Source organism: Aquila chrysaetos, chromosome 1 (assembly GCF_900496995.4).
Source record: "Aquila chrysaetos chrysaetos chromosome 1, bAquChr1.4, whole genome shotgun sequence".
NCBI classification, from domain to species: domain Eukaryota; kingdom Metazoa; phylum Chordata; class Aves; order Accipitriformes; family Accipitridae; genus Aquila; species Aquila chrysaetos.
The window spans coordinates 85,382,013-85,394,753 of record NC_044004.1 but is presented as its reverse complement, the minus strand read 5'-3'; the positions used below and the strand labels follow the sequence as shown (position 1 = coordinate 85,394,753).

The 12,741-nt window shown below is 46.0% G+C and overlaps 1 protein-coding gene across 2 annotated transcripts in view; it reads right to left on the bottom strand.

The window, feature by feature from the left end:
* Nucleotides 1–9,082: 9,082 nt before the first annotated feature.
* Nucleotides 9,083–12,741, bottom strand: part of CFAP299 (cilia and flagella associated protein 299) — a 232,971-nt gene continuing 229,312 nt past the window's right edge. The window contains exon 5 of one of the 2 annotated variants that reach the window (XM_030006746.2): nucleotides 9,083–12,436. In XM_030006746.2, coding sequence (XP_029862606.1) covers nucleotides 12,109–12,436 — 328 coding nt within the window. In that variant the 3' untranslated portion in view covers nucleotides 9,083–12,108. The remainder of the gene's footprint in view (nucleotides 12,437–12,741) is intronic. The other variant, XM_030006813.1, reaches the window with a different exon arrangement.

Here is a 12,741-nt window from a genome sequence, read left to right as displayed (position 1 = left end):
AAAAAAAACCCCCAAAAACCACTCAGAGACAGCATGTATCTTACCACCATACTCAAGCAAAGGATCATTAGACAAGAACTAACTTAAGTTCAGCATGGAAGCTCAAGCACTCTCTTGCTGAACTTTTATTAAAAATCTTTTAAGTGTTAGCAGAAAGCCCTGTTTATGCAAAATTAATTCACAATTTGACTCCCAGAGCCTTGCCCCACCACTTGACTGCAGTTGTTTAAGTTAAGTGTCTAAAATAGAAAGTTAGCCCTATACAATGCTATTACAGCCAGTAAGAAGAGAGAAAGAGGACACTTGGTGTGAGTCAGAAAGGAGGAAGTGGCTTCTCAGGGCATTAGGTGCCTTCTCCGAATCCCCCTTTTTAGACAGCCGTTGCAGTTTTTCGAGAGCACTGCAGAAGAACACGTTGGGTTTCAAATACCCCTTGCTTTATGGATTGTCCTTGTGACACGGTGGGACGCTCATTACATGCAGTTCTGTGGCTCCCAAAGTTAAAAAATATTCCCAGCTCAAACTGAACATGAGATTTTTAAATGGCAGAGCACTGTGACTGCACAAACCAAACCGAACCAGTACACGTAAGGAGTTACTCCTCATTAGTAAATAACGGCTGGCAAACTCTCAGACCTGACTTCTGAGATAACAACGCTTTTGCACTTCTCTATGATTCGTTCTCCATTTCTTCCATGGAAGCGCTGCATATCAGTAGCAAGTTTAGCATTGTTCAGAGAACCAAACTTTGACCGTGTCCCAGAGAGCTTACAGTTTAACCCCACAGGTTTCAGAAGAGTTGTGCTTATTTCCAAGACAAGAAAGAGGACCCCTGAAGCCACATACGTAACTGTATTGGTACCACGCGCAATGGCGAAGCTGCATTCCTAGCCTTGACAGAAGGGCATGGTTCTTTCCATTATAAATACCATGGCGGTAGAGGCACATACAGGCTCACCCTCAAAACAACGGTTCCGACAGCGAACCTTTTTAATTGCAAGCATCAGTGAGCGCTACCGAAACCACCCCTTCCTCTTACAGATGCAGTATTTCCAACCAGGAGGCACGCTCTGCTTTTTGGCTTTGGTAAAAGAATCTGAAAGATCAAATTCAATGGGTTATTTAGATAATGGCCAGATTCCAGCTGCTTCCACAACCCTATAATAACGTGTTTCCTTCCATATAGCATTTATGGGACAGGACAGGAAGTGGAAAAAAGTAATTCACAAGTGGACCGGGACAGGGTTGTAACACGAAAAGGACACGCTGTGATAAATGCTCGGCCTGCCTAGCTCACCCAGCGCAGTTAGACTGAACGCCCCAGGCAAAAGGAGTGTGCCACCAGTATTGGCAAACATGGGTGCGTTACACTGTTGCCCTACCCAATCTCAGTAGCAAAGAGAAGGAAAAGGACCCAGAACCGGGGAAAACAGATCAAGAACATTAAAAATGAGACACTGACTTCCATTTAATCTTTCTCTAAATTCTCCATTAATGAGCGACAGCTCAATGACCTGTTATCTCTGCACTTTGTTGGGTGGAGATACTTATACACATGACATTGCTTTCCATCCTTCAGCAACCTACCGCTCCTAACTTGCAGCGGGACAGGCCCCGAGTCAGCGTTAGCTTGCTGGGGCTCTGGCAGGAGGAAAGGGGGGCTATACGCTTTACAGCTTCCCACAGCCATCCCACAGCACAATGCACACAGCAGGGAAGTTCCTTTAGGTACCCTGCCAAACAGGGGAGGAGCTGCTACCCCCGGCTTTGCAGCAGAGAGCTCCCCTCCCTGCAGGTAATCCTCCACGCCTTCACGTTGCTCTCGCGGGGCAGATGACACCGAAGAATCTGCCCCTGTTCCGGTCTTTAGTGACTGTTTTCACAGCGAAGGAGATACTCCCCTGGGCAATATTCCTGTGCCCATGAAACCCAGCAGGATGGTTTAACACTCGTATCAGTATTAAGCAGAGTCCAAGCTTGTAATTCCATCCTGCTCCCTCGTGCATGCTAAAATTACTCCGTAATTCTACTACTAATAAATATCAGGCTTACCATGCAGCACTTCAGCAATATACTAAGCAAAACCAGAGCTTACCCTGAATTGAAAGGACTATCCATCTTTTTGGGATGGTTTAATCTGCATGACCCCTCTTTTCTGTAAGCTTTCTGCTGTGGCTGACCAACAAGAAACCAGCTAATCCCAGCTGTCATGGTCATTTTGCCAGTATGGCTGCCTCAGAACTGGGAACTGTCCCTGTATTACTGACTGAGACGGCACTACTGTTTCTGTTAGGACAACGCATGCCCAGTAAGCGTGCTATACATGTAAGCTTGGACAGAGGTGCTGCACTAAAGGACCCAGTCTACTTCAACACCCTCAGCTCTCACCATTCTGTGTAACAGACTGTGAAACATGCAGTCTACCGGTCCCGATCTAGCAAGAGAACCAAGTTTTGGCAAGAAAAAGCCGTGGTTAGTTGAAACTAAGCAGCTCAAAATCCACGAGGGTGATTTTCTACCCACCTTCTCATTGCAGTTTTTGAAGCACATATTAAATGTGCACCCAGCACCGCACAGAAAACGTTCCTGGCTACAAGCTCTTGCATTGCAACTCTTAGTTCACACAGCCAGTACACAGAAGTACCAGTCACAGCATTATTAAAGTGGAGCAAGATTTTTTTCCGAAGCGCTCTGAACTACTGCAGCAAAAGTGCGGAGCGATGTGTCGAAATGGGAGTCAGCAGACCTGCTATTCTCAACCGCTTCAGGTACTTCTGGAATTCTAACAGGGGACCACCACAAACACTCGCTATTACGAATGGTGCGTATTCATGGAGATTAAAACACCCAGCTTTAGGTGTCTGTTTTCTAGCTGGGTGTCCACGACATCCTTCTCGTCAATGCAGGAAGAAGGATCTAAAGAGCTATTCACCTCACTCAGCGGTAGGCTTTTAGTCAGCCGGTTTGCTGTCCGTGCAACCGCAAAGACACTCTTGGAGTTGTACTGCTGCGATGTTCAACTTCAAAGGTTGGAGCAATATTCCTGAGTTAGATCGTGAGCCCCCGAGATGATTCTGTAGTCTTCCTCTTCAGGGGCAGCCAGGTGAATAGGTGGAAAAAAGGCTCTCCAGATTAGAGCCCACTTTTGAAAATATACATCTTGGCACACAAACAGCAGTCTCTGCATCTGAAAGCAGTATCTGAATTTGCTGATTGTGGAGAGAAAATCTTCTTTCATCAATTGATGAATATTTCATCACTACCGGTTTGCACACTTAATGGCCTTCGATGAGTTGGCAGAAGCAACTCTGCTATCCTGTCAGCCACGGTTTGTTTTCTTTCCATCTATCAATGTTTATTACTACGATATGGATGTATTAAAACATTGAGAGGTAGGCAAGGGAATTTGGAAAAGTGAGAAAATGGTTTCGTTTAAAATGAAATATTTTGGTTGAGCTAAATTGTGGTTGGTTAGTTTAGATTCTGACTACGTCCCCATCTGAAGTTCTCCACGGGCATATTTTCAGCTCAGTTTCTTTAACATTTTACAAACAGCAATGAGGGCTATGGAAAGAACCTGTGGTTTGGTTTTCAGTAGATATTTTGACACTGGCGCTCCTTCCAGAATGGAAATGTAGTTCTGCAGTTTTTCTTAATGTGCTTTGTGGCCTGAGTCTTGCTCCAAGCGAGGCAGATGGGTGCGCTAGCCCGGTTGCACCGACTGGCAAAGTTTCATAGGGCCAATAAGCTTAATAACACAATGAAGTCAGCATTTACTGATACATTTTACCACTGCGCTTCTTCCTCTGACAAAATGAATATTAATTTTAATTGAGGCAGCAATTTCATGTGCTTCCAGTTTAGTTCTTGGTTAAAAAAGGAACAAGTTAAACATCTATCTTTCAAAAAGCAAATGGCAATCTCCTTGAAAGAGACTCCGCTAGCTCTGTTTTGGAAAGAAGGAACCAATAGGGTGGCCACGGTACCGCTCTGACATTTTAACCTTTTCTACCAAAATGGCCACATGAAAATGCCAGATCTGAATCTCCTCCCAGAATAACACAAAGTCCAGACTCAATTTCACCCAATATGACCTCAGTCTATATGCAACAGACCACCGAGTATCAGAAACTAATCACCGTCGCCTATTGGCGTAAAGCAGCTCCGTAACAGCTGAACTGTGCCCTTGTGTAGGAAAGACAAGGGACTGTGGGGGCACAGGAGGAAAAAAAGTCTCCTCCACCAGATCTGTCAGAGTTACATGGTCAAGAGGAGGCGTATCAACAGTTGAGTACCTGACAGTCTCACTTCAGTCTCTGGGAAAATCACTGAGCGTGTCCTCTCGGGACACATTTCTGGGCACGTTGAGGGAGAAGAAAGTGACCGGGAACAGTCAGCATGGATTTGCCAAGGGCAAACCACGTCTGACCCACCTGACTGCTTTTTGTGATAAACTGATTGGACTTGCAGATGAGGGAGACCAGTGGATGACATTTACCTCAACTTTAGCCAGGGTTTTGCCACCGTCTTCGACAAAATCACCGTATCCAAGTTAGGACATTACCACCTGGGTAGCTGAAAAACTATTTAAATGATCACACTCAGAGGGTCGACATTAATACGACATGTTACACTTGGAGGCCAGTAATAAGCGGACAGCTGCAGGAGACTGACACACCTCTTGGCGACTGACTGACACGAGCCAAAAGCTTGCGTTCGCTTTGTATCAATATGCAGTCAAATCCTGAGGTCTTTTCTTTGGGCCAAACCCTCAGCAGACACAAACTACAGGGCTTCACCAATTTCAATGCTATACGCGCAGCCAAGAGTCACCGCATTACAGTAGTCACGCTTAAAAAGATTGGCAGTTTTTTCTTCCGAGACTCTTAGCGAGACACTTAATTGCTAAGTAAGCTAATATTACTGCACTGATTTAAGCTGTAATGATTTTCCTCATGTAAGCTCTTGACCTAGGAAGTGCAAAAATAGTTAATAACAGTTCTTAAATTCAACATCTCGGCTTTTCAGCTGTCAGCAGAACTGATCGCAATTATGCCTGAAGAGCAACTCAGGGGATGAAAACACCTGAACTCGTCCCTGAACATGGGTCCTTCTCATGACAGCGGAAGCGCACCCTGATCAGCTTTTTGAGTCTTCCACTGATAAAGGTGAAACAAGTCCTTTAGAAGGCTAAGAAGTATTAAACAATGTGTTGAGTGCTAATGTTGATGCAACAGCAGTAAAAATGATTTGTGCAGAATGAGATCTAGTCTGAACTTGGTGCAGAAACACTCTACATATTTTTCATTTTTAATGGAGATGACTAAACATAGTGTCAATTTCTTATTTTTCTCCCTCCCTCTTTTGTCTGTCTTGGTTTGCCAAACATAGCTGCTCAACAGCATAATCATCAAAGCAGGCGTGGAATAAAAGCTTACCCGCCTTTCCCGTGTTTATAAAAACAAGGCAAACATTTCAGTATGGTATACTGACAGGATCCACATCTCAAAACACTGTCCAACTTCCTAAGTCACTTCTTTGGAACATCCATATAAACTCATCTGCTTTTCTGCACAGCATACAAATCATTTTGTTGCAAATGTACAAACCAGGTCTTAGTCACTCTGGAGGGCAGGTCTCTACACAAAACAGCTGCAGAGGCACGAAAAGCTACAAAACATGCAGACAGACAAAAAGAATAACCATCACCACATGGGACAAATTCTGCGTACACACCGTGTGATTACAGCGGAGTGACTCCGTCCTATCCAGTACAGCCACTCTAGATTTCCATCTGCGGAGCCGAGATAACAATTTGGACTGCTACAGATAATCTGTAATTTATTTTTTTTTCTTCTTCTTCTTCCTGGTTCCCCCCTTGTATTAAGAAACAGGAAAAATGGAAAGAGGTCAAATAATGCTGCTCTAGAAGTAGGCACTGAACTCCAGCTGGTGCATGCATAGGCACACGTGCGTGTCTACAGATGCACTTGCAGTCAGATGTTTGAGGCAAAATCAAAGTGCAACTATCTAAAATTCTGACTATGCATAAGAGGGCCTGACTGTCTTTCTCCCCTTTAGCAAGACGCAAGTTACTTGCCTTACAATTGGCCAGGACTGGACTTTCCAAGCTGATCACCCACCTATACTCATTCGACCACGGTACTATAGAAAGAGAAGGTCAGCGGGTGCTTCTCATTTGTTCTCGCCCGTGTCAGCGATGATAGGTTATCCACAAACATCATCCTTCCGAGTCACAGCCAGCGCGCGCACCTCCCTGCTGGGCCCTACCGGCTCCTCGGTAGTACAGCTCCATCCTAATGCACTACAGAGTCTCTGGTTTGTGAGGCAACCTAGCCTTTTTATTCCCTAGCCCTGGGCACACAGGAGGCTTCAATCTTAATTAAATTTATTTAAATGATGAGCAACTCCTGTGCCATTGTCAGGGCCAGCCTCAGCACACTCCAGCAGCCCCTTTCAAAAGTGCTGTTTAAAGCCTCCACCAAAAACTTCCAGGTTTCCACTCTTTCAGAGCTTGCCATGTAATGCACATACCCGGTAACTTCACAGTTACTTGTTCCCGCCACACAAGCATTCGGAAGTCCTGTGGAAGAGGAAACCACAAATACTCCTTCTGGGGAAATGAAATAATTACATATTTGCATAACAAAGTGATATTAGCAAAATCTGTTCAGCATGTGAAGGCCAATCCCACACTTGCACTTATTAGTTGCCTGACTTTCAGGCGTTCCAGAATTTACTTAAAAAAGCAATCTCCACTGCTGCGGCTCCTACATCCAGCTCTCCCGGCTGTTTTCTGGTGAATATCTCCCTGCAGCTTCACCTTGCCTGGCTCACACCAGCCCTCCGCACCGATTGTTCGCCTGTCTCGGATGAGCTTCTGTTTTATTCTGCTCTGACAGAGCTCCTGCCACCAAGTCTTCGGGTCAGCGACACCAGCTTTGCTCCCAGCAGCGTGTCTCCGACCCCACAAAGTCACCCCCACTCTTACCAGACCCATAATCTCTGGCTAAGGTGTGTCGTCCCGCTCCCTCCCCCTGCCAAGCCATCGCTCCAAAGAAACCTTGTCTCTTCTCACTGAATTTGGTCTTGTGACCCAGTCAGCTCCGAATGACTCGCTTATCCTTAGCCGTATCATTCCCATACATCCCTTATAGACACACGTTCCGACATACAACACGGTGAAGTTCATAACCGGCGCGGGAGAACACTAAACGGCACGTCAGCCAGCAGCGCTTGGAATCGCACTACGCAAAGTCCAACATGCAGAGCCGGGTCTCCCCTTTTATTGGGGAACAAAGTGGCACTTGCTCTCTTTGAATCTCCTCGCTCTTGGTCTTAGAGATGCGTACAGAAAATAGCCTTTCGCGAGGCAGGGTCACGGTGAGAAACTTGTACCAAACCGCTCCCGTGTCCAGTCATTACGTATATCCATTATGCTTGCTTTTTTACGCTAGCTAGACTTGGTGTTTGCTCAGGTGGCCAGCATCAGCCTTCCCACTGGAAGTGCCTTCCCAGCATAATTTCTTCTCTAGGGCCCGGAGATCACATGTTTCTCTCATCACAGAGAACTTCTGCTGTGGGATCTGTAATAACTCTGCTTGCAGTTGAGCTGAAATAAAACATGCCTCAAGCGAACAATAGCCAAATAACAACAGCGATGTTTTTTCTTCTTGTAAAGAGCGTGTACTGCACACAGGGCTAATCTGCATGGCTTCAGTACATTCAGCACCTGTGTTTTTGTTTTCTTTGCAGCGGGAACAGTGGCTTGACCTGCACTGCTTGTCCCTGCCTGCCTTGCAGAGAATTGCCCAAAGGTTTTATTCATTTTTAATCTGATTTCTTTTCTGTATGTGGGGAGTTGGAGTTAATGGAGAATTTTCTCCTACAACCTCTTTCGCTGATGGCCAAAAGGAGAATGTCTAACGACCAAGTTGTATGCTGCTTGGATATCTTCTTGTTCTTTACATGAGACGGGTCAGCTATTAAGGTGGCGCTGCCATCCCCCATTTCCTTCTTTCAGCTTTGAAGACGCAGCTAGACTGGCAAGGCTGCTGCTGGAACCACGAACTTAAGAGTTCGTGAAGCATTGCTACGTTTTCTCAGCTGATCCCTTACTGCACAGCTACCAAATTCAAAAGTGGGGCTGAATTACCACCATTGCTTGGGTTCCTCAGACCGCTGGCCTTCCATAAAACCACTTTTGGTCAGAGCATGCAAACCTGCTGATGCCTCTCCATAAAATCACAGTGAACTCACCAGAATTTCGTTTCATGTAATACGAAAAGTTTGTAATTACGTCAAAGCATCCTGTTGCGACAGTTAAAGGGCAAAGAACTTTACATTTTGGTGTAAAATGACTGTTCTTTTCAAAGGATCGTATTTTGTACTTGTGATGGGTTGACCCTGGCTGGTTGCCAGGTGCCCACCAAAGCCGTTCTATCACTCCCCCTCCTCAGCTGGACAGGGGAGAGAAAATATAACAAAGAGCTTGTGGGTCGAGATAAGGACAGGAGAGATATCACTCATCACTTACCGTCACGGGCAAAACAGACTCAACTTGGGGAAATTAACTCACTTTATTACTAAATAATAACTCTTCCTGTGATTCTGCTTATGGCTCAGGATGGAGCTGTTCAGTACCAATCTCATGCTACTTTTCAGCTTCACTCGTTTTATCCAAAGTAACAACAACAACAGTTCCGAACATCGTTGCAAGACCAAAGATCCAGACTCCACATAAAACAAACAAAACTATGATTTTGGTGGGGAGGTAAAGAAACATTAAGGAATCCAAAACACATACAGGTTAATAAAACGTGTAGACTGTTAACTCATGTACACAGTTTAGACACGCTTGGAAAAAAAAAAAAAAAACACCAACACGCACCCTTCCCTCCCCTCCTCCCACCTGTATAAAATCTAGAGTTCCAGGGATCCTTTGCAAGGATGCGCTTTCCCATCCATGCCTAAAATCAGTTATCTTTTCGGCGGCGTGCAAACTCCATACCTGCAGTAAGCGTCATGACCGGCGACGGTACCAGAGTGTCTTTTCAGAACAGAATGGAGAAATTTCCATTCATCTTAACGTTTACAGCAGGCAGTAATTTCAGGCTGGACAGTTTGCATTTGTTTCTGCTAAAAAGTCACAGAGCATAAGAACATATGCAGAAAGCTTTCATGCAGTTACCAGTCCTTGGAAAGCTTGTCTCTTGATTACCGTATGTTCTGCAGGTCCACTTCACTGTGTGCCCACCCAGGGATGAACAGTGACAAGATGCTGGGAAAAACCACCACTGACATTTTAGGGAAATGGAGTGTAACAGCACTTAGATGCTTTCAGGCACTATCCTGTTTCTCTAAGAAAACGAACCTTTTCTTTAAAATGCAAGCCAGATTACAGAAGTGTTTGGGGGCAGATTTTCACTTACAGCAGAGGCTAGAGTTTCTTCCGGTTAGGATTGGCAAAGGACCGTAACATGTAACTCGGGAGCTTTCATTTACGACAACGTGCCGGGGTCCTAGGTTTTGAATGTCAGAAGAGGCAGACGACCAGGAGATTAGCTCATAGGCAAGGATGGGTGGGAAGGAATCAAATGAGTTTACTGAGCGGCCAGTACTTCTGCAAATTGCTCACTGAACACCATTCTTTAATTGCAACTGTTACAGTTTACTTTTTGTTGCAAATGAGGTTTACTGCCCCAGTCAGAAATAGCATGAAATTACAATTCCATAGGAGGTCCGCACCAACTGCAAAACTTGAGGCTTCCTACATCTTTACAGTCTTTCGGTTACCTATCTTTAGAGATACAGAGCGCATTGCTGTGCTCGCTGACCTGAAAACGCGTAAAGCCCACTTAGATCCAAATTTCCTTCCATTTTCCTGCCGACGTAGACATAGGATTCTCCTAGACTTCCTGCTGTTCTTTTGAATCAAGAGCGTTGATTAGTAAGAAGACAACAAAGGAAGCTGAATTTCTGGAAATAACTTCTAAAGTTGAAAATGTGCTTCTCTTAAGTCTTACTTAATTTTATTTATTTATTTATTTATTATGATTCTGAGATAATGTTCTCCGAACTACAGGGACCACTTTCCAACTTATTTCTTTTTAACATTACTTAAAAATCCGATTAGATTGAGGAAGGAAAATGACAATTCATTTGTCGAGAGGAATGAAAAATACAATTCATGCCCTTTCTACCAATCGTCCCTTCTACCAGTTTTCATAATGAGACCTTTTCCCTCTTCGGTGCTCGAGAGAGGGAGGGAAAACCTAATGTTTTCAAAATGGCTCAGGAGTTCTGTTTTTTTTCCTTGGAAAAAATATATCCCAAACGCCAAGCTGTACTATAAAGGCACTTTTGCTTTAATGCTACAAAAACACTTGTGAGTCAGTACCTAGCCCTTCCCCTGAGCTGCCTCAAGACACAGGGGCACCAAAGCAAAGCTGAGCCAATGGGAGAAACCTACTTCTCAGGTGAGACGCAAGGAACGGCGGAAATCTTTACGTCTGGTACTGCTAAATGCGGGAAACGCCTAGAAGCACCAAGGCCAGGAGCAGCCGGCCCTAACGGCGCGAGGTCTTCCCTCCGCAGACGCGTAGCGTCCAACGTGCGGCGGCCCTCTGCGAAATCAAAGGCTTACGGCAGTCTCGAGCTTCTGTTCTCCCCGTCGACAGCCCTGGGAACCCGAGGCACCACTTGCCTTTGCCCGTTTGCCCCCCCGAGCAGCCTCCCAGCTTGGTGCTCCCACCCGGCCGGGTGCGGAGGGCGGCCGCGGGCGCTGGTCCCTGCCCGCAGCAGGCAGGGAGGCTCCTCCAGCCGCCTACACTAGGGGTCTCTGCTGACCCGGCGATGGAGGCGGAGGCCCGATGGAGGAGAGGAGGTCCGAAACCCAGAGCAGCCTTGCCATGCTCTGGTGCTTCCCCCGCGACCCGGCTGCCGTTCAGGGACGCGCGAACCAACCTCCAGCTTGCCCGTCTGCTGCAAAAAGGTCAGGGAGCTACGGGATGAAGTGCTCTACGTACAAGCGAGACGTTACAGTAAAAGACCTCGTTGTATTTTGGAAATGGCAGAACTTCATAACATCGAAAGTTTTATGGGAAAGAAAAAAAGGCTTCCAAGTCTCTCCCAAATTACTGCAGCTTTGAAGTAACAACTTTCACTTTGTAATTGTTGGAACACTCCCTCTCCTCGCAGTACAGGGATCTTTAATGCGCCAACTGCTGAGACTGAGGCGCTCAGCCTTTTCCAAAGGGAACATGCTCGTGATGAGGCTGGCAGATAGACCCCACCCTATGGTAAGCCTAGCAGCGCAGCTACCATCTTTTTTCTCGTCTGAGTTGCCTCACTTGTCCTTTTCACAAATTCACAGTACCGAGGCCAGAAAAGATCATTAAAATCAACCAGCCCCTTAAGGCACAAGGTCCAGGGAATTTTATCCAGCCGCTTTCTGCCTTTGTTTCCTCTGCCTTGACCTCCACATCCTTTTTATTTTCTCTGCAATTATTGCTTTTGTTTCCTGCTAGTTCTTTCTGCTGCTTAGCTTTGTGCCGTTTTCCAGTTCTCCAGTAAGCAGATAGCTATGCTGGCAGTGATACCAGCTGGGTCACGTTAAGTACGGGCAACTTCCCGAAGCGCGCCGGGAATAGAAGAGAACCCCTTGGGCCGTCGCGTTGCCGCCTGAACTTCTGGCAAGTTGGTACTAGAACAGCAGCAAGAGCAGGAACGGATGAAAGGCGGCCTTCGAGGAACCACTAATGCCGTCAAAACGCTGCAGATTTCTTTACATTTACCAGTCTATGTGGTACAACTTCTCCCTGCTACCCTATGAATGGCTTGGTTCATATTACATGGTGTTAGCTGCTCAACAGAGGTCCAGGCCTACCCGAAAGAGTCTCCCAGGAAGAATTTAAAACATCCTGTTGCTGGGGAACTATGGGACAGTTGTTTCTCGTCTTTACTCCAGGAAAGAATGCCGCACTACCGTCCCAGCCGCCCTGCTGCCCTAGGAGTAGTGGGAAGAGTTGGGTCCAAATCTTCCGACTTCCCTTTAGGCGCTTTTGCAATTCACGTAGCCCAGAGACTTCACAATGGACAAACAAGGGGCCCAGACACATAGACTCTACAGCCAGTACGGGATCTTCCTTCCACTTTACTTCCGTCAAGGAACGAGGCACAAACCAACTCTAAACCGGTATGAAAATCCCCCTTCCTAACCCGGAACACAAGGTAAAGATCTCTCAACTGTTTATTTTTCTTCCCGATGACTTTAAAATAGCTAAACAAATCACTGGGAGAAGAGTCACACAGATGGACCTCAGGTCCCTCTTCTGACGATATGGTCATAGATAACAACGTGGAGGTAGAGATCTGTTTCAACAGGTATCCGTGTTGTGTTGTCTCCTGGGTAGGCCTGAAACACAGAATATTACAGAGACCCAGTCAGGAGAGAGACAAGACATGTTTTTTCGTATCATGAATTTTCTTCTTCCCTCAGAGCATGAAGTTTGATAAATGCAACCAGCTCTAATGGTGGGGATTTCTCAGCAACGATTAATGTCCTGGCACCAGGCAGTTCATTTCTCCTGCAATGCTTTTAGCAGATGCAAAGGCAGTGATAGAGTTCTTTTGGCTAAAAACAACTAGGAACAGGTGGACGGTCGACCGGTCAAAGAGAAGGCCCGCTTGCAAAGATCAGGCAGCTGGTACTAAGTCTGT